This window comes from Adiantum capillus-veneris, chromosome 19 (assembly GCF_014529385.1).
Source record: "Adiantum capillus-veneris isolate H3 chromosome 19, ASM1452938v2, whole genome shotgun sequence".
In the NCBI taxonomy this organism is placed as follows: domain Eukaryota; kingdom Viridiplantae; phylum Streptophyta; class Polypodiopsida; order Polypodiales; family Pteridaceae; genus Adiantum; species Adiantum capillus-veneris.
The window spans coordinates 124,839,290-124,858,562 of NC_140949.1; the positions used below are offsets into that span (position 1 = coordinate 124,839,290).

Sequence of the window (19,273 nt, forward strand, 5' to 3'; positions counted from 1 at the left end):
TATTATTATTAGGGATTATGTTTAAACATTTTCAATATTCATTTCTATCCTAAAGATATTATGTATTTATTTCATTTAATAGCATGCATCATTTTATTGTGTAATTTGTTTCATTGATATATTCAAACAAGAATTAGATCAATTTCTAAACTCTCAATATTTTATATACTTTATGTTTTCACGAGGTCAATTAATATAACACTAATACATAAGAGCATAAAGAAAAGCGAAGATTTTTGGTGCAATTCTTTTATCATTCAATTGAATTGTTGGATGTTCTCCATGTGATATTTGAACTTTTTTGGATTTTAATGTAAGCATATGGAATTGTCCCCCCACTCTCTCACTTAGTTGATGTCGAGGTATCTCTGTGTCTCTCTCTCTCTCTCTCTTCCTTATGTAGGTCAAGTGTGGTAGATTGGTTATGCCATTTCCCTGGTCTTAAGTTCAACTCTTTGTCGGCTAGATCTTTAAGGTCTCTTGGGATAGTTTGGTACGAAGTTAAAATTCTCTTCTTCTTCTTCCTGTGTCTCTCTGTCTTCCTTCTGTAGGCCGTCTTAAATCTTTACCTTGTTCATTACTTTGCTCGATTTCAATTCGATGAGAACGCTCTTGTAAATGCTGCTTATTGGCAGCGTGCAATGGACACTTCGATGCAGCAAAAGCAGCAGCAGGTGCCCGTTAATCCGTGGGCATGTGATGAACAGGAGCACTTCAGACGGCTTGGAGTGCGTGGTCAGTCTTCCATCTACATCTCTCCCAGAGGCCTGCGCCTCTTCACCAGGACAGTCGAGCGTGCACATACTCCCCCCTCCGCATGCATCTGCATGATCCATGGCTACACCAATGATATCAGTTGGACTTTCCAAAATACAGCGATCCGCTTTGCCACAATGGGCTACGCAACTTTTGCTATGGACATTGAAGGCCACGGCTCCTCAGAGGGACTCAAAGGTTTTGTTCCCAACCTCGACTTTGTTGCAGAAGATTTTTATTCCTTCTTCATGGTGCAGAAACAAGATCCCAGGTACAAAAACCTTCCTTTCTTTCTTTTTGGAGAGTCTTTGGGAGGTGGTATATGCCTCCTCGTCCACCTCGCGCACCCGCAAGATTTTGCAGGTGCTATTCTGCTGTCACCCATGTGTAAAATCTCTGACAACATCAAACCCCCTTGGCCTCTTCCCCAGCTCCTCACATTTTTCAGCTGGCTTGCCCCCACATGGGGTGTTGTCCCCACAAAGGAGCTGCGGCCCCTTTCTTTCAAAGACCCAGCCAAGCTTGAACTCTCATTACAAAACCCAAACCGCTATGTGGGAAAACCACGCCTTGGCACTGCGCGTGAAATGGTGAGGGTGACTTTATATCTGAGTCAGCAACTCCAAGAGGTTAGCCTTCCTTTCATAGTCATGCATGGTGGGGGTGATGTGGTTACAGATCCTGAAGTAAGTAAAGCTCTATATGAGACTGCTAAGAGTACAGACAAGACCTTGAAACTCTATGATGGCATGTGGCATGCCTTATTGGCTGGAGAGTATGATGCGGATGTTGATGCCATTTTCAATGACATCCAAAAATGGCTAGCAGAACATGTGGAAAAATGCAATAAAGACAGCTGAGAGCAGGACCTCTATGCAGGATGTTGCACATTACTTGGTTGCTTTGTGGGGATTGAGGTTTTGTGCTGCTTCAGCCGGCACTTCTTTTTGAGTACCTTTATCCTAGTCAATTCTTGCAAACAAAGATTGGAGACGGCTGAGAACATGTGGGTGAGTTTGGCTGTTCGTGAGGAAGAAGAGACAGTCGATTGGACTGTGTAGATGTCTTCACAGACCTGATTCTTTCCATTACCCATCAATTGTTGCTTTGGGTATTTACAAAGCCCCTTGTCATGAACTGTCAATCAGCCTTATTATGGCGCATTCTGGCTGGTACAGGTTAAGTCCATTTCTGTTGATTGTTGGCAATAAAGCTTATGGTACGATAATCTTAAGAAAGGTCTATCTTTAGGTAGATCTTTCTTGTGCTTACTGAGAATGCCAGTATTGTTATGACAATGAATTTTTTTGATGATGATCTAAAGAAAGGTCTGCTTAGGTAGGTTTTTCTTGTGCTTACCGAGAACATGAAATGGCTACAATAACACACAAATGCCAGTATTGGGACAAAGCTCTAGAAGGAAAGAGAGGCTTATTGATGGAAAAGCTTTAAAATATTTGAAATTTCTATCCGGACAAAGCTATCAATGGAGATACATAGGCCTTTTCTCTCATCCATCTGTCTGTCTATTATAGAAACGTGCATATGCATTTACATACATACGGGTATATAGGCATACACACTTGAATTTAAGTATACATTCGGTTCAAAATGAATGTTTTTATATGTGTTTGTATGATCAGATATGTATACATGTGTGCTTTTTTTTTCTTGGGTTAAGGTTAGCATCTCATCTGAACACCCTTTTTAGCCCATTTATCATAGTCATTTTTGGCAATTTTAACCTACTTGAAATGTTCGATTTTAAGCTCCCTTTTCCTCTCTCTCTCTCTCTCTCTCTCTCTCTCTCTCTCATATTTGTGATAGCAATGTGTTAGGTATATGCTTTCATTCTAAGCTATCGAAGTGTTGTATTATGCAGCTTCTGATTGTGGTTTGAGTGGAGTTCTTGTGCTGCAGTGGGGTGGACGATGGTGACGTTGGTGCAATGAAAGGAGAAGGTGCTTGCCCAACATCTTTTCATAGAAAATCGGTTTTTTTTCCCTTGAAAAAGTAGTTAAGCTCTTGAATAAGGCTACAAGATACACCCCTCGTTTATGTGCAAAGCTTGGCTGGGTGATTGTTCTAGCTATAGTTGGTGGTGGCATACTCATTCAAGAGGGTGGTGGGAATAAGGGGGACAAAATAGCAGGTCCCCGCCTCTGGATAAGCTACAAGCATAACTATGTCCATCCCTTTAGGCATCTAACTTCACACTAATTGGGTCCCAACAACCCTCCCAAGGCCTCCCATCCCTTTTTTCGGAATAAGAGGATTGTGCAAGAGATGATACTTGAATGTGAGACTTGACCCTATTCAATGGGAGATCACCACTGTGGATGATGCACCTCCTGGCTAATCCGGTGATGAAATCCAATACAAATGGGCACTGAGGGGTAGATCTTGGGTTGCTATTCACACTTTTTGTGAGAAGGTATGAGTTTCACCTCGCGGCTGGTGGGGGCTCTATAATCTCCTTGGAGCAAATTATGGAGTGGGTTACTTTGTAGCTGGTCACGATAGATTGTAAGGTAGACGTACTTGTACGAGGCCCATTGAGTCATTTATGTATTTGACTAGAGGTTGGACCTTTGTTTCTCTATCTTTGAGAGTTCAAAGCCTCATAAATGTGGCATAAGTTGCCACCTGGAAACATGGACATGTGGCATGTTTGTAAGATGTCCCCATATTTGCATGTCGTAGGGGTTGGTCTTTGAGGCGTTTTTCAGCCTTGATGCCGTCGTGGTCGACACCCTCGTCGTCATCGCAGTCTCGGACTTGACGACGATGGGTTGTCATAGTCCCATCGTCATCATCATCATCGCCATGACACAGTACCGCATTTTCAGCCCTTACATCAGCGCCAGTTCTCAGCCTTACAAATCAGCCAGCGTTTTTGTTTTCAGCCTCAGTGTTTGCAGATCAGCCCCTTAGCCTCATAGATCACACCCTTCCGCTAGCAGATCCTCACCGTACAGTCAAAACAGCCAGCGTTTCTAATTTCAGCCAGCGTTTCAGATTTCAGCACCTAGTGTTTTGCTCGTCGTCGTGGCCGTCGTCACCACCGTCGTTGTCGCCGACATAGTCCCAGTTTCCCGCATAGATCAGATTTCAGTTTTCAGCCAGCAGCATCTCTAGCGTTTTGCATCCTCAGCCCTTCCTCGTCGTCGTGGACATCATCGTCGCCGCTGATATATCGTCATCGTCATCGCAGTCCCGGACTTGACGACGACACCATTGTCGTCCTCGTTGCAGTCACCATCGTCGTCGTCGACATCACCGTCTTCGACATAGACCAGCGCTACCCGTTGTCGACTTCATCATCTTCAACATAGACCAGCAGTACCCGTCGTCGACATCATCGTCTTCGACATAGACCATCAATACCCGTCGTCAACATCATCGTCTTCGACATAGAACCTTAGTAACCCTCTAGCACCTCAATACCCAGTACCCAACATCAGTAGCAACAGTATCCATTAGCATCTGCATCTTAGCATTTAGTCATTGTATCAGCATTGTGCAAGAATAAAGAAAGTACTTGCTCTGGCAACAGAGCAAGGGAGCCCTGAGGGTTGGGACCCGACATCCTTGTGTCGTCTCTTTTCTCTCTCTTTCTTTCAGTTCAGTTCAGTTCTGTCACGTGAAGTAGAGTGTTTCTTGTGTCTATGTGTGGAGTACTAGATCCGAGCAAATCCTTACTCTTCTGCTACACCTGACATTGGTATCAGAGCTCTCTGTGCGTTGCACTTGACATTGGTATCAGAGCTCTGTGCGTGCTTCGGCTTCGCGAACTCAAGGGAAGAACCATCAAGAACCCAAGAAGAACCAAGAACCTAAAGAAGAACCCCAGAAGGATCAAGAACCCTAGGAACCTCTCTCAAATTTTTTTTTTTCCTTGAAGAATCTTTGAGTCCTGACCATGGACTTACCAGATCCCATCTTCATTGCCATGTCTTTGAAGGAAGATCGACATCGGATACACGTAAACCCAGATCTTGTACACTTCAATAACAATTGAATTGAAAGAGAGACGACACGCGACACGGAGTGACGAAATTCCACCCCAGAGAGTATTGGCCCTAAACCTTGGCGCCCCTTTCGGTATTTCTTTATTTTGCATCAACACAGTACAAGCCGGTACTCTAGACTCTGCACCTTCTCCAAGAAGCATGCCAGAGAATGAGCCGTAGTCTCATATTTAAAGGCCCTTGGCCTGAAAAGCAGTTACAGTGAAAAGCCTTCAAAACTCAAAAGCTTCTGGTTCAAAAAGCAATGCCAAAAGCTGTTAGCGCAATTTACGGAAATCCATATAGCCTGCCATGTCATTAGCCAACGCAAAACGCAGAAATCCGTACAGCGTGCCACGTCATCATGTCAGCGCAATTTTCGAAAATCTGCCACGTCATCAGTTTTGGTGTGCGTCCGGATCCTGCTTTATTTTAATCCTTTATGTCACTTGGGGCCCTATCGGACGGGGTCCTTATAAGTTAATAAGACTTCTTCTTCTTCTACTACTTGTTCTTCTTAGGGTTTAGGCCCCTCGGCCGGCATATGTAAGTTGGCTCCATTCTTTAGGGTTTTGCCACGTCAGCAGTTTGTTACATGCACCAAGTGTTGCACCCGGCAGGTGGTCTCCCTCTCAGCAGTACCCAAGCAGCACTAGCGTTTTTGGAGCAGATTTCAGCCATCGGCGTTTTTGCAACATTACCATCCTTTTAGCCTTGTCGTATCCCCGATTCCATTCTCGACCGCAGATCCTCGCCGGAAAGCCATCCATCGTGACAGATTTCAGTTTTCAGCCTTAGCGTTTTTCAGCCTTGATGTCGTCTTCGTTGTTAACATCATCATCGTCATCGCAGTCCCGGACTTGACGATGACCCATCGTCGTCATCATCATAGTCCCATCGTCTTCATCGTCGCCACGACACAATATCGCATTTTCAGCCCTTACATCAGCGCCAGTTCTCAGCCTTACAGATCAGCCAGCGTTTTGGTTTTCAGCCTCAGCGTTTGCAGATCAGCCCCTTAGCCTCGCAGATCACACCCTTCCGCTAGCAGATCCTCACGGTATCGTCAGAACAGCCAGCGTTTCAGATTTCAGCACCTAGCGTTTTGCTAGTCGTCGTCGCTGTCGTTGCCGACATAGTCCCAGTTTCCCACAGCAGATCAGATTTCAGTTTTCAGCCAGCAGCATCTCTAGCGTTTTGCATTCTCAGCCCTTCTCGTCGTCGACGACATCGTCATCATCATCGCAGTCCGAGACTTGACGATGACACCATCGTCATCGTTGTCGCAGTCACCATCGTCGTCGTTGACATCGTCTTCGACATAGACAAGCAATACCCGTCATCGACTTCATCGTCTTCAACATAGACGAGCAGTACCCGTTGTCGACATCATCGTCTTCGACATAGACCAACAGTAGCCGTCGTCGACATCATAGTCTTCGACATAGAACCTCAGTACCCCTTTAGCGCCTCAGTACCCAATACCCAACATCAGTAACATCAGTATCCATTAGCATCATCTCATGATTTAGTCATTGTATCAGCATTGTGCAAGAAACCCACAACCCAACAAAAAATGATATATGGAAATATATGTGGGCGCCTGCACAAAGGTGGGCGGCTGGCCCCAAACTCGGGCGGTTGGACAAGGTACAACCTAGACTATGGGTGGCAGCCCAAAGACATACTAGCCGTACAAGTATTGCCCTAGACCTATGTGAAGCAGCAGAGTGGTATAAGTCTAACACCCCCTCTCAGCACTGGATGTTGAACAAACCGCGTGAAGCCGAAGTTGTGAGGCAAATGATGAAGATGTCTACTACAATGTCCACTGAAGGACAATACTCTGGCAAACTCCGCGAGTGTAGCAGCAGTCAGGGGTGTCTTGACCGCCAAGAAATCTTCGTGGTAAAGTGCAGTTACGAGCAATGTAGCAAACTACTGTACCCCGCTACTGCAGTGTGAATGTACTGCGTGAACGTCCCGAACTGAGTGCAAAAACAACTCCTTGTTGTAAAAGAAGTGCAAAGAGATCTGGAAGTGTTGTGCCCAATAGGATTTGTGGTGTCTGTAGTCAAACCGTCTAGAGAAAATGGAGAAGCCCAGGAACCGTCATGAGAACGACCGGAACCTGTCAATGCATGAACCTGTAACCCAGTATGGGCAGGTGGTTAAGCTGTGAAAAACTTCAGGAAGGCCAGATGTAGCAATCTGCACCGTAAATGTGCTCCGAAACAAGGAAAGCCAGACTAAACAGTTTGCATTGTAGAAGCTACCATAAGCTGCAGCAGTCACGATAGACCGCACGGACCACCACCGGATGGTGTCCTGTCGGTGGATAGGGTATTCCAAGATGAGGGGAAAGCCAGACTCAACAGTCTGCACTGTGTAGGGCCTCTGAGAAGAGGTGTGCTCAGACCAAGCTGTCTGCACGGTAATCATCATGTATAAGTAGGGAAGCGAGACTGAGCAGTCTGCGCTATGAAGATCCTTTGAGAAGAGGAAAGGCCAGACGAATCTGTCTGCCCCGTCTTGCCTGTATCTCTTGCCTCCAATCCTCTGATGTCAACCAAAACAAAATCCGTGCCAACAACGCCACCAAATCGCAACTCGATGTGGCGCTCAATGTGAATGAGCAGGAGTGTCCTACTGCCCAGGTCGGAGGATAAGTCTGTTGTAAGGTTACCGAGGATGAGTGTAAGCAACTCTGAAGGTAGCAATGCAAATGATTAGGAGTGTAGAAGAGCAACTGCACTACCATCCAAGCCAAGCTCCGAGTGACTCTGGATGTGATTCACATTGTTGACGTAACACCTTGTACGGAAATTCCGTTATTTGCGCTGGCTAGCTTTTGGGACCCATATGCTTTTAGATTTGAAGCTTTTCATGTACACTGCTTTTGGAAGGCCCAGGGCCTATGAATAAAGTGCTAGGGCCTCGGTATGGGGCTAATAAGCTTGGGAGCACTGCTGAGATGAGGGTCCTTGGACATAGTACTTTGTGAAGCATTAATAATAAAGAAATACCGAAAGGGGCGCCAGTCTTTGGGTCCAATCATCTGGGCACGGAACTTCGTCGTGCCATGTAACAAACTGCTAAAACCCTAATTTTGGAAACCGGCAAACCCTAATTTTGGAAACCCTAACCCTAAAACTACAAAAACCCTAACCCTAACCCTAACCCTAACCCTAACCCTAACCCTAGGGGCAGCAGGCAGATTTCCGAAATTTGCGCTGACATGATGACGTGGTAGGTTGTACGGATTTCTGTGATTTACGTTGGCAGCTTTTTGGCTTTGCTTTTGGACCAGATGCTTTTAAGTTTGAAGGCTTTTCACTGTAATTGCTTTTTAGGCCAAGGGCCTTTAAATATGAGGTTAGGGCTCATTCTCTGGAGAAGGTGCAGAGTCTGGAGTACTGGCTTGTACTGTGTTGATGCAATATAAAGAAATACCAAAAGGGGCGCCAGGGTTTGGGGCCAATACTCTCTGGGGTGGAATTCCGCCACTCCGTGTTGCGTGTGCTCTCTCTCTATTTCAGTTCAGTTGTTATTTAAGTGCTAAAAGTCTGTTCACTCCGTTCTTTTATATTGGCATGTGTTGCCCGTCTTGTGACATGCCCTGTCGTCTCTCTCTCAGCTTTGTTGAGTTCTTTCAGTTTTCTCGCGTGTGTTGTGGTAGATTCTCGACTTGGAATGACCAATGTGAGGTCTTGCTATGATCTTCTCGCGTGAGGAAGAGGAGAAAGAAAGGGCGATGGCTGTTAGTGCAAGAGGAGGAGAATGAGAAGGAGCGCTGAGAGACAGGAGGTAGCGCAGGTGAAGAGCAGCAGAAGGGGCAGTGCTTGCTGAGAGAGAGAGAGAGCTCGTTAAGATTTTTAGAAGCCCACAATTCTTGAGTCTTTGGGGCAGCCTTAGTATTATACACATGAGATGACTTTTGACTTTTTAATTTAAGTTCTCGTTCTCACGGTCGGACACTGGGAATAGGCCAAAGTGCCTTTATTTCCTACAACCTCCCACCTAAAGGCAATGTGCCTCTAAGATGGAAGAAAGAATCAGCTATCTATGTACAAAAGCTGATTCCATATATCTAGTCATCCAATGCCCATCATCTGGCGGCAATATGCAAATCTCTCTACTGGCAAACTCTTCGTCAAAAGATCTGCAGGATTGTCATCCGTATGTACTTTGACCAACTCAATGGCTTTGTCATCAAGCACATCCAGATAAAATGATACTTACACTTCTATGTGCTTTGTCTTGGCATGAAAGACCGGATTCCCTGCAAGCATAATAGCACTTTGGCTATCACAATGTAGCACGGGAACCTTTTCATCAATACCAAGTTCTCCCACCAAGCGTTTGAGCCATAAAGCTTCCTTACATGCTTCCGTGGCAGCCACATATTCAGCCTCAGTGGTGGACAAAGAAACACACTTTTGTAGTCTAGAAATCCAAGTAACCGCGCCTTCTGTGAAAGTAAACACATATCCAGAAGTAGATTTCTTGCAATCTGGATTGCCAGCAAAATCTGCATGTGTAAAACCAACCACATATATCTTGTGCGCCCCAAAACATATGCACAAATCCTTTGTGCCCTTCAGGTATCTCAAAGTACATTTCACTGCTTCCCAATGTTTCTTGCCGGGATTATTCATGTATCTACTTACCACTCCCACCGCAAAAGCAATGTTTGGATGTGTGGCAACCATAGCATAGATTAAACTGCCAACGGCTGATGCGTAAGTAATCTTGGCCATTTCAGACCGCTTATCATCAGATTTAGGGCTGTCATCTGCGCTAAGTTTCACATGTGGAGGCAATGGTGTGCTAATTGCTTTCCCACCCGCCATATTGAAACGTTTCAAGATCCTGGATACATATTCCTGTTGAGATAGATAAAGAAGTCCTTTACTTCTATCTCTCATGATACGCATACCAAGAATGTGATTTGCATCACCAAGATCCTTCATTTCAAAGCGTTTATGTAAGCTTTGCTTCAATATATTCAGCTCATTGACATTTCGACCAGCAAGAAGCATATCATCGACATACAATGCCAACAATAAAAGACTCCCATCTTTAGCCTTTTTAGTGTATAAGCAGTGATCTGCATGACATCTTTTGAAATCTTGAGACCTCATAAATGCATCAAACTTATGATACCACTCACGTGATGCCTGTTTCAATCCATACAAGCTTTTGTTAAGCTCACATACCATCTCCTCTTTTCCGGCAACTACAAAGCCCTCGGGCTGCTGCATATAAATGGTTACATGCAAATCACCATGTAAGAACGTTGCTTTTACATCCATTTGCATGAGTTCCATGTCTTCACTAGTAACCGAAGCAAGGAGGAGTCGCAAAGTAGTCAATTTCACAACCGGGGAGAAAATTTCATCAAAGTCAATTCCTTTCTTCTGCGTGTACCATTTAGCAATTAAACGTGCTTTGTACTTAGGAGAGGCATTAGAAGTGACTTTCATCTTGCATACCCATTACATGGCAACACCTTTTTCCCGGGTGGCAATGGTACCAACTTCCATGTGCAATTTTTGTCCAAGGAATCCATCTCAAATACCATGGCTCCATGCCATTTCTTGCTATCTTCGCGTTGCATAGCTTCTTTATAGCAAGAAGGCTCACCACAACCAGTTAACATTACATAATCCGTGCTTGGAACAAACCTGTCAGGTGGTCGAGTGACCCGGGCAGACTGTCTCACCCAATGATCAACATCTAGAGGTTGTTCAGCCTGCAAATCATCATGAACAGCTGGCTGTCCAGCCATTCTTTCCACTTGTAAAGATTGCTCTACTTGCCCATTATGTTCCTCAACATGTGGTGCATCAATGGCAACTTCATTTCCCCCATTTGGGTCATCATTTTCAGCTCTAACAAGCTGCTGTTCAACGGGCATTCTCGGCTGTCCAATCGGTATATCTTCCTTGAAAACAACCCTTCTTAATTCCTCGACAAGAGTAGGTTGTTTGTGCATGCGATCCTCACGGAAGATTACATCATTGCTGTGAATAACCTGTCTTTTTTCGGGATCCCACAACCTATATCCCATTTCACCATCCTCACCATATCCTAGGAAAATACATTTACATGACTTTGGTTCAAGTTTGTTGCGATCTTCTCGCCGCACGTGCACATAAGCTTCGCAACTAAACGCTCTCAAGTGCAAATATGAAGGTGGCTTGCCGGACCACTTTTCCTGTCACAAGACGGGCACCATGTGCCAATATAAAAGAATAGACTGAACAGACTTTTAGCACTTCAATAACAACTGAATTGAAAGAGAGAGACGACACGCGACACGGAGTGGCGGAATTCCACCCCTGAGAGTATTGGCCCCAAACCTTGGCGCCTCTTTCGGTATTTCTTTATATTGCATCAACACAGTACAAGCCGGTACTCCAGACTTTGCACCTTCTCTGGGAAGCATGCTAGAGAATGAGCCCTAACCTCATATTTAAAGGCCCTTGACCTGAAAAGCAGTTTTTCATGAAAAGCCTTTAAACTCAAAAGCATATGGTGCAAAAGCAATGCCAAAAAGCAGCTAGCATAAATCACGGAAATCCGTACAGTTGCCACGTCATTAGTCAACGCAAAATGCGGAAATCTGTACAGCTTGCCACGTCATCATACCAACGTAATTTCCGAAAATCTGTCACGTCATCAGTTTTTGCGTGTGTGCGGGTCCTGCTTTATTTTAATCCTTTATGTCACTTGGGGTGTAACAGACTTGGACACTCCAAGTGAAGAATCAACCGCGACAGCACCAAATAACCACTGCAAAACAATTCATAGATCACAATAGATTTGCACTGGCCCGGCAGAGTTCCGTGCCTAGAGATATTGGCCCCAAAGACTGGTGCCCCTTTCGGTATTTCTTTTTATATTAATCAATCATCAAAGTACAAGAGAGCGGTTAGGGTTTCACTCTCAGACTCTGCGTCCAGATGCTCTGAGAAGTGAGGCCCTCACCACTAATTTAAAGGTTACAAGGGATGCCCAAAAGCAGAGCCCCAAAAGCTTCAAATCAAAAGCAATTGCTCTCTCTCTCTCACAGAGAGTCAAAACATGAAAGCAAAAGCATTCTCTCTCTCTTTCTCATTTAAGTAGAGAAAAACCGAAATTTGCGTCGCTCATCATTTTCCATTTAAAAATAATAATAATAAAAAAAATCAGCCTCCGCGATTTCCGGAAATTAGGGTTTCTGGCAGAAATTAGGGTTTCTGTTGTCCGCCACGTCATCACTTTGTGACATACCCCCCTCTTGAAAGCATTGTAATCGACCGCGATTACGCCTGCAAAACCGACAAAAGCCATAAACCGTCTTAGCAGACACAGACTGTTAGTACCTACGTACTAGGAACACACATCTAGCACATGTACAAAATCGACAGTCACATAACACGACATCACAGGACATCACCAGACATCACAGGACATCACATGACATTCAACATTCATTCGGATCTTAGACCATGATTTATCGGCAATGTAGCTAGCAATCACATCTAGGTCCAATCGGGACCTCATCGATGTCCGATTGACTAACCCCTATTGCAACCATGTCTATTCGAGATCAATCAGACCAAAATACTGCAGTCATTTCGTCTATCAGTTCTTGCACTCACAAGAAGTCAAGAACAAATTAGTATCATAATCAGGAATTCCATTTCATAAAGTCATCCAGCAGAATACTGTCAGCTCTCAGTATCCCTGAAGCTCAAAGAGACATCAGTGACTTTAGTATCAAAATCGAGGCATCTGTTGACAAAGGAGCGGAGTAACTCCCCTCTTGTGCATCCCACTGCACCAGATCTTCGGCCAAGCTGAGTTTCTGGGTTCCGTTTGGAGTAGACTATGCTAAACCAAAACATCGAGGTAAAGTTTCACAATTCGAGGAGTATCTGCTAGGTCCTCCTCCTCCATCCACTTCGCATCAAATGCAGGAAAGTTCTTGAACTTAACCAAGAACCGCCTTCGGACTTTACCTTTCTTCGTATCATTATGTGCCAAAATCTGTTTAGGAACAAGGATCTCCTCGTTTTCTTCCACTTTGGGTTGCTCATCAGGCTCCCCATCATCAGGCACATCACCCTTAACAGGTTTCAAGAGACTCATATGCAATGCATTGTGAATCCTCCAAGTATCTGGCAGTTTCAATCGGAAGGAGACATCATTTATCTTGTCAGTAATCTGGAAAGGTCCGTAGTATCACATACTAAGCTTTGGGAAAAGCCTCTCCTTTCCCTTTTTCTTTCTTAGGCGTGCCTTCTCAAAAGTAAGAGCACCCAATCATCCTCCTTCAGTTTCCAGTCGCGACGATGGCGATCCGTTGCCTTTTTTTGTCGTTCTTGAGACTCCTGCAAAGTCTCGCGAACCTTGGCAAAAGCCGTATCCAAATCTCGCGAATATTCATCCGCTTCAAATTTCTAATCTTTCGTGCTCAGGAAGGATGGAACCTTCGCAGCAGTTTCAACAATCTCACATAGCGTCTTCTCCGTCGAAGAGTGTATCGTGTTATTGTAGGCAAATTCCACCAAAGGTAAGTTCTTTTCCCATTGAGTCTTCTGATGCGAGATACAAGACTTCAATAAATCTAAAATCACTGAATTGGCAATCTCAGATTGCCCGTCAGTCTGCAAGTGGAACGATGACGAGAACTGCAACCGCGTGCCAATGTTCTCCCAGATTGCCTTCCAAAACAAACTCATAAATCTGGGGTCTTTGTCGGAGACAATCGTCTCAGGCGTGCCATGTAATCGAAAAATCATCGTGATCATTCTGTATTCTCGGGAGATCAAAAAAATGAACTCCATTTCAATATTTTCCCAGGGGCGGGTGGGTATGGGTAAAGGCTGTAACAATCCCTGTGCCTTATGCCTGTCAAACTTGACCTTCTGGCATACCAAGCAACTGCGCACAAACTTTTCCATATCCTTCTTCAGTCTCCGTCAAAAGAAATCTCTCTCTACCCCTTTCATGGTGGTAGCAATGCCGCGGTGACCTGTAAAAGGTGGACAGTGGCAATCAGTCATAACCTTTTCCCTCAACGGCTGTGTAACGCACAACATAGTCTTTTTCATCAAGTAGCCTTTCCGAAGGGAGTATCCAGCTACTGTCTCCCCATCCCGTATCCGTGTGAAAATATCTGCAAAATCTGTATCTGTGGCACACTGATCGACCATATCCTCGAAGCTCCTATGATGTATCGCGGAAATAGCCAGAACCAACGGGTTCCGAGACAAAGCATCTGCCACCACATTCTTTTGTCCCTGCACATGGACAATCTTGAAGTGGAACTGTGACAAGATGTTTGCCCACCGCATCTGCTTTTCCGAAAGCTGCTTCTGTGACAAGAAGTAGCGCAAACTCTGATGGTCTGTAAAGACAGTAAAATCCGCTTTGAGTAGGTAATGCCGCCACTGAGTAAGAGCATGGATAACCGCCAAAAGCTCTTTCTCATAAATCTGTGCTGTCATCTCCGGCCTAGAGAACAAACGACTCGTAAGCTATGACATGGCCTTCTTGCATCAAGACCGCACCCAGACTACGACCACAAGCATCACAATATACTTCAAATGACTTCTGCAAGTCCGGCAAAGTCAAAATAGGTCCCGTAGTCAATTTCTCTTTCAATATCCGAAAGGCAGTCACCTCTGTGGGTCCCCACGAAAAAGGTACTCCTTTTTGTGTCAAGGTATGCAAAGGGGAAGCAACCTCTGCAAACTTTCGTATGAACCGCCTGTAGTACGAACACAGTCCCAAGAAGCTTCTAGCTTCATGGACATTCCTCAAATCGGGCCAATCACGGATAGTCTCTATCTTGGCCGGGTTCATTTGGACTCCTGCTGTTGACACAATGTGTCCCAAAAAGTGTATCTCTGGTAGGAACAATTCACTTTTCTTAGCATTAATCACTAATGTGTGATCTTGTAATGCCTGAAAGACTTGAAGCAAATGATCTCTGTGTTCTGCCTCATTCGTCGAGAAAACAATGATGCGTCAAAGAAAGTGCCAACAAATAGCCTGTACTCTCGAAAAATCCTATCCATCATCCGGTTAAATGTCGCAGGAGCATTGGTTAAGCCAAAAGGCATCACCAAAAACTCAAATAACCCAAAAGTCGTCCGAAAAGTTGTCTTGTAGACATCTCCTGGCGCTATCCTGATCTGATGATATCCACTCTTCAAGTCAATCCTGCTAAAGCACGAGGATCCCCGTAACCTGTCGAGTATATCATCGATCCTAGGAATCGGAAATCTGTTCTTGATGGTGATTTCGTTGAGAGTGCTATAATCGATGCACATTCTCCAAGATCCGTCTTTCTTCAAAACCAACAACACTGGAGAGCAATACGGTGAAGTACTAGGCTGAACAAGACCTTTTTGCAAGAGGTCTTTCACTGAGTTCATAATCTTTTCATTCTGTACTCGGCTCACACGATAAGGTGGCCGATTCGGTGGCGTGCTTCCAGATATCAGATCAATGGTATGATCTTCAGGCCCTCTCAAAAGCAATCGGCATGAGCGTGGAGAAAAAAATCTTGGCGTTCTTTTCTTCAGGTCAAAACATATTCAACTTTTATCCATCGTTCAATTCTCCCAAAAGAATTAGTAAGAAAACTGAAGTTCATCAAGTACAATCTCTAAGCCCTTCATTTATCAAAGTCGCTTTCTCGGCCCGGTAGTCAACCACGGCGTAGTTCTTGTGGTACCAAGGGATCCCGAGTAGAACGTCACTCGCGTGCCCTGACCACCCCTGTCATTGCAAACAAAGTTTGCCAATGCTCGGTGTAATGGCAACATCCCATCCGGGTGCCAGTCGAACTACCTCCGCCTGTGGCGTCAGTCTGTCGAGCGTAGTTTCAAATCGAGCCGCAAATTCTAAGTGAAAAGAAGTTGGCGTTGGCTCCTTCAAAAGAGCTTCCTGATCCTTCACTTTGCCCCGAAAGCGGCAAAGTTTGTACTTTCATTCATTAGATTCGGTGCAGGTCCCACGCCATGTGGTACCAGCTCTGCTTTTCTATCTGCCTTTTCTGCCACATTCCTCAGCTGCTCTTGAACTCTCAGACCTGTGGTCGTCTTTATCATTCTGTTCTTTCTGTGCCTTATCAGGGCACTTTGCGGAAATATGTCCATGTTCCCCGCATCCAAAGCACTTCCCCTCTCTGATGAAGCGAGCTCTCTCCTTAGGAGTAAGCTTGGGTCGTGCATCCTTTTTTTTTCTCTGGGTTGCTCTTTTTCATTCTACTTTCATTCCCAGAGTATGTTCGGCTCGTTGTGTCATGGCCTCATTTGTGGGGTAGGTCAGACTGCCAGAGTGAATGGCAAAGCCCCGCTTCGCATGACTCATCAACTCCTGAACAGAAGCTAACTTCTGTTCCAAGCAGTGATTTCGGATCTCTGTAGGTAGACCCAAGGTAAACCGCTCAATCTGTTCTCTGAATGAGATCTTCTTGAATGAAGAGGCGGGTAGAAAAGAGCTCCAGAATCTTTCACAATAAGAATTCACTGTATCGCTCTTGGTCATCCGGAGATGGTTCCAAGCAGGTCGTATATCTCGCTCAAACTCTTGAGTCAACCAAGAAGAAATAAAACGCCTCTTGAATTTCAGCCATGTAACTGGCACAGTCTTGCTTAATAGAAGCGTGGACCACCAAGTACGAGCATTCCCCTTAAAGTAAGAGGCAGCTCTCCGAATCTTGGAGTGCTCTGAATAGCGTCCTCCCGCGAAAGCGATGTCAAACTGCTGTATAAAAGACAGCCTTCGAAGCATCTGAGTATCGTGAAAAGTATCAAACTTGATCGAGTGGCCACCTTCCTTAAACTCTCGGACTTTCTTGCTTTTATCTTCGAGAAAGTCATACTGGTTGGCCTTGTAAAAAATTCTTCTTGTTCGCATAAAACTTTCCGTCATCGGAATCTGAGTGTCTGTAGACGAGTCCTCAATAGAACTGTCAGTCTCTGGGCGAGATGTAGCCTTCTTTGCCTTTTTCTTGCCCTTTCCGAAGCTTTGTGTCTTGCTTCGCTTTTTGCTTTTTCTGTCTTCTTCGCTCTAATCCGAGGAGCTAGAAGAACTGTCAGAAGAAGAAGAAGAAGAAGAAGAAGAACTGGGTACTCCTTCAAATCGAACACGCTTCTTCTGTTTCTTTGCCTTGTCAAATGTCAACCGACGACCCAAATATCCCGGGAAGTCAGTGCCTTTCTTCTGCTTTTTGCCGTGCTTTTTGTCTTTCTTTTGCACGTCGAAAAGCTGAGCAATCCGTGCATCAACCACGTTCTCCAGTTCGTGCTCCGTATATTTTCTTGGAGGCAGAAGGTTTCTTGAGAGCGGGTTTTGGGAGTGGTGTTGTGGTTCTTTGCCACTCCATCTGTACCTCTTCCAAAGAGGTCTGGTTGATATATTTTGCCATCTTCGGGTCCTTGGCAAAATTGAGCATCATCTTTGTTGCATCGCCGATCAACTGGCGACGCTCTATCTCTCGCCGCTCCGCCTAAGTAGGCCAAGGCGGGCCATACTCTCTGCCTGAATCTTCGTTGTGATCCCAGCCCGCATCTCCAGAAGCAGAGGGAGTCGATTGATCATTGCCTGAAGCCATAGGTGCCGCGGAAAAAAAATTCGGGGATCGGATTTCCCGTAGAAGAGAAATCGGCCGTGCTCTGATACCACTGTAACAGACTTGGACACTCCAAGTCAAGAATCAACCGCGACAGCACCAAATAACCACTTCAAAACAATTCACAGATCACAATAGATTTGCAATGGCCCGGCGGAGTTCCGTGCCTAGAGATATTGGCCCCAAAGACTGGCGCCCCTTTCGGTATTTCTTTTTATATTAATCAATCATCAAAGTACAAGAGAGCGGTTAGGGTTTCACTCTCAGACTCTGCGTCCAGATGCTCTGAGAAGTGAGGCCCTCACCACTAATTTAAAGGTTACAAGGGATGCCCAAAAGCAGAGCCCCAAAAGCTTCAAATCAAAAGCAATTGCTCTCTCTCTCTCACAGAGAGTCAAAACATGAAAGCAAAAGCATTCTCTCTCTCTTTCTCATTTAAGTAGAGAAAAAGCGAAATTTGCGTCGCTCATCATTTTCCAAATTTAAAAATAAAATAAAATAAAAATAAATTTCAACCTCCGCGATCTCCGGAAATTAGGGTTTCTGGCAGAAATTAGGGTTTGCAGGAATTTTAGGGTTTTTGGCAGAAATTAGGGTTTCTGCTGTCCGCCACATCATCACTTTGTGACATGGGGCCCCATCGAATGGGGTCCCCATGTTGGTAGGACTTCTTCTGTTACTTGTTCTTCTTAGGGTTTAGGCCCCTCGGCCGGCATCTATAGGTTGGCTCCATTCTTTAGGCTTTGACACGTCAGCAATTTGTTACATTTCCTCGGGCACTTTTCCATCCAAAACCCTATTTGGTGAGCGATTAATAAGGTGAACAGCTATTTGCACAGCTTCTACCCGAAAACCATGGGGTAATGCAACATGTGACAGCATACTTCGGACTTTCTCCTGAATAGTGCGATTCAAGCGCTTTGCAACACCGTTTTGGGAAGGATTATGAGGAGCAGTCAACTCTCTCTTACTTCCCTTCGAGTCACAAAATGCATTAAAAGCGTTTGATGTGTACTCGCCACCTTTGTCAGAGCATAAGCATTTAAGTGTCTTGCCAGTTTGATTTTCAGCATATGCAAGAAACTTTTTGAACAATGCAAAAACATCACTTTTCAAACGGATTGCATACACCCACACTTTACGTGATGCATCATCAATAAAAGTGACAAAATACTTTCTACCACCTAAAGATAGCTTTGGCATTTCACATACATCAGAATGTACCAAATCTAAAGGTGATGACTTCAAAGACATAGACTTGTTGTGCGGTGTTTCCCATAAACACAATGAGAAAAATCTGAAAACCTCAAACACGGCACATAACCAAAACGAGATAGAGTTTGCATTCCTTTCATACTTATGTGTCCTAACCGGCCATGCTACAAGGAAACACTTGGCTGCTCGGTTATGGTCACCACATGATTACATGAACTAGATACATACAAAGGATATAAGGTGTCAGATTTAGACCCTTTTGCTACAATCCTCGACCCCTTACATATCTTCCATTTGCGATCACCAAAACTTGTGTGATATCATCTAGTTAACCTGTGTTGATTAAACTCTTCCTCATCTGCGGTACGTGTCGTACATCGAACCATGTAAAGGACAATTGCACACTGCCAATTCCATCAATGTTACATGCATAGTTGTCACCAAGGTAGACAGTGCCAAGTTTTGTGTTACATGAAACGAAGCACCGGAATCAAGTATCCAAGTATGCATGTCAACATCGGAATTAGCAACCAAGAAGTGCGCATCAAAAGAAGAAGCATAGAGAATCTCACTTGCGTCACTATCATAGCTGACTACATTGAGTTTCTCTATCTTCACAATACTTTTGCCTTTATCTTTATCCTTGTTGCTGTCA

The 19,273-nt window shown here is 44.7% G+C and overlaps 1 protein-coding gene across 5 annotated transcripts in view; it reads left to right on the forward strand.

Annotated features, from left to right (window-relative positions):
• The first annotated feature begins 403 nt into the window (after positions 1-403).
• LOC147434807 (caffeoylshikimate esterase-like) overlaps positions 404-19,273 on the forward strand; it is a 34,674-nt gene continuing 15,804 nt past the window's right edge. The window contains exons 1-2 of one of the 5 annotated variants that reach the window (XM_086491223.1): positions 405-1,027; positions 2,677-2,717. In XM_086491223.1, coding sequence (XP_086347349.1) covers positions 642-1,027; positions 2,677-2,717 — 427 coding nt within the window. In that variant the 5' untranslated portion in view covers positions 405-641. Of the gene's footprint in view, positions 1,929-2,638; positions 2,718-19,273 lie in introns of all 5 variants that reach the window. The other 4 variants (XR_015185387.1, XM_086491221.1, XM_086491222.1 and 1 more) reach the window with 4 other exon arrangements.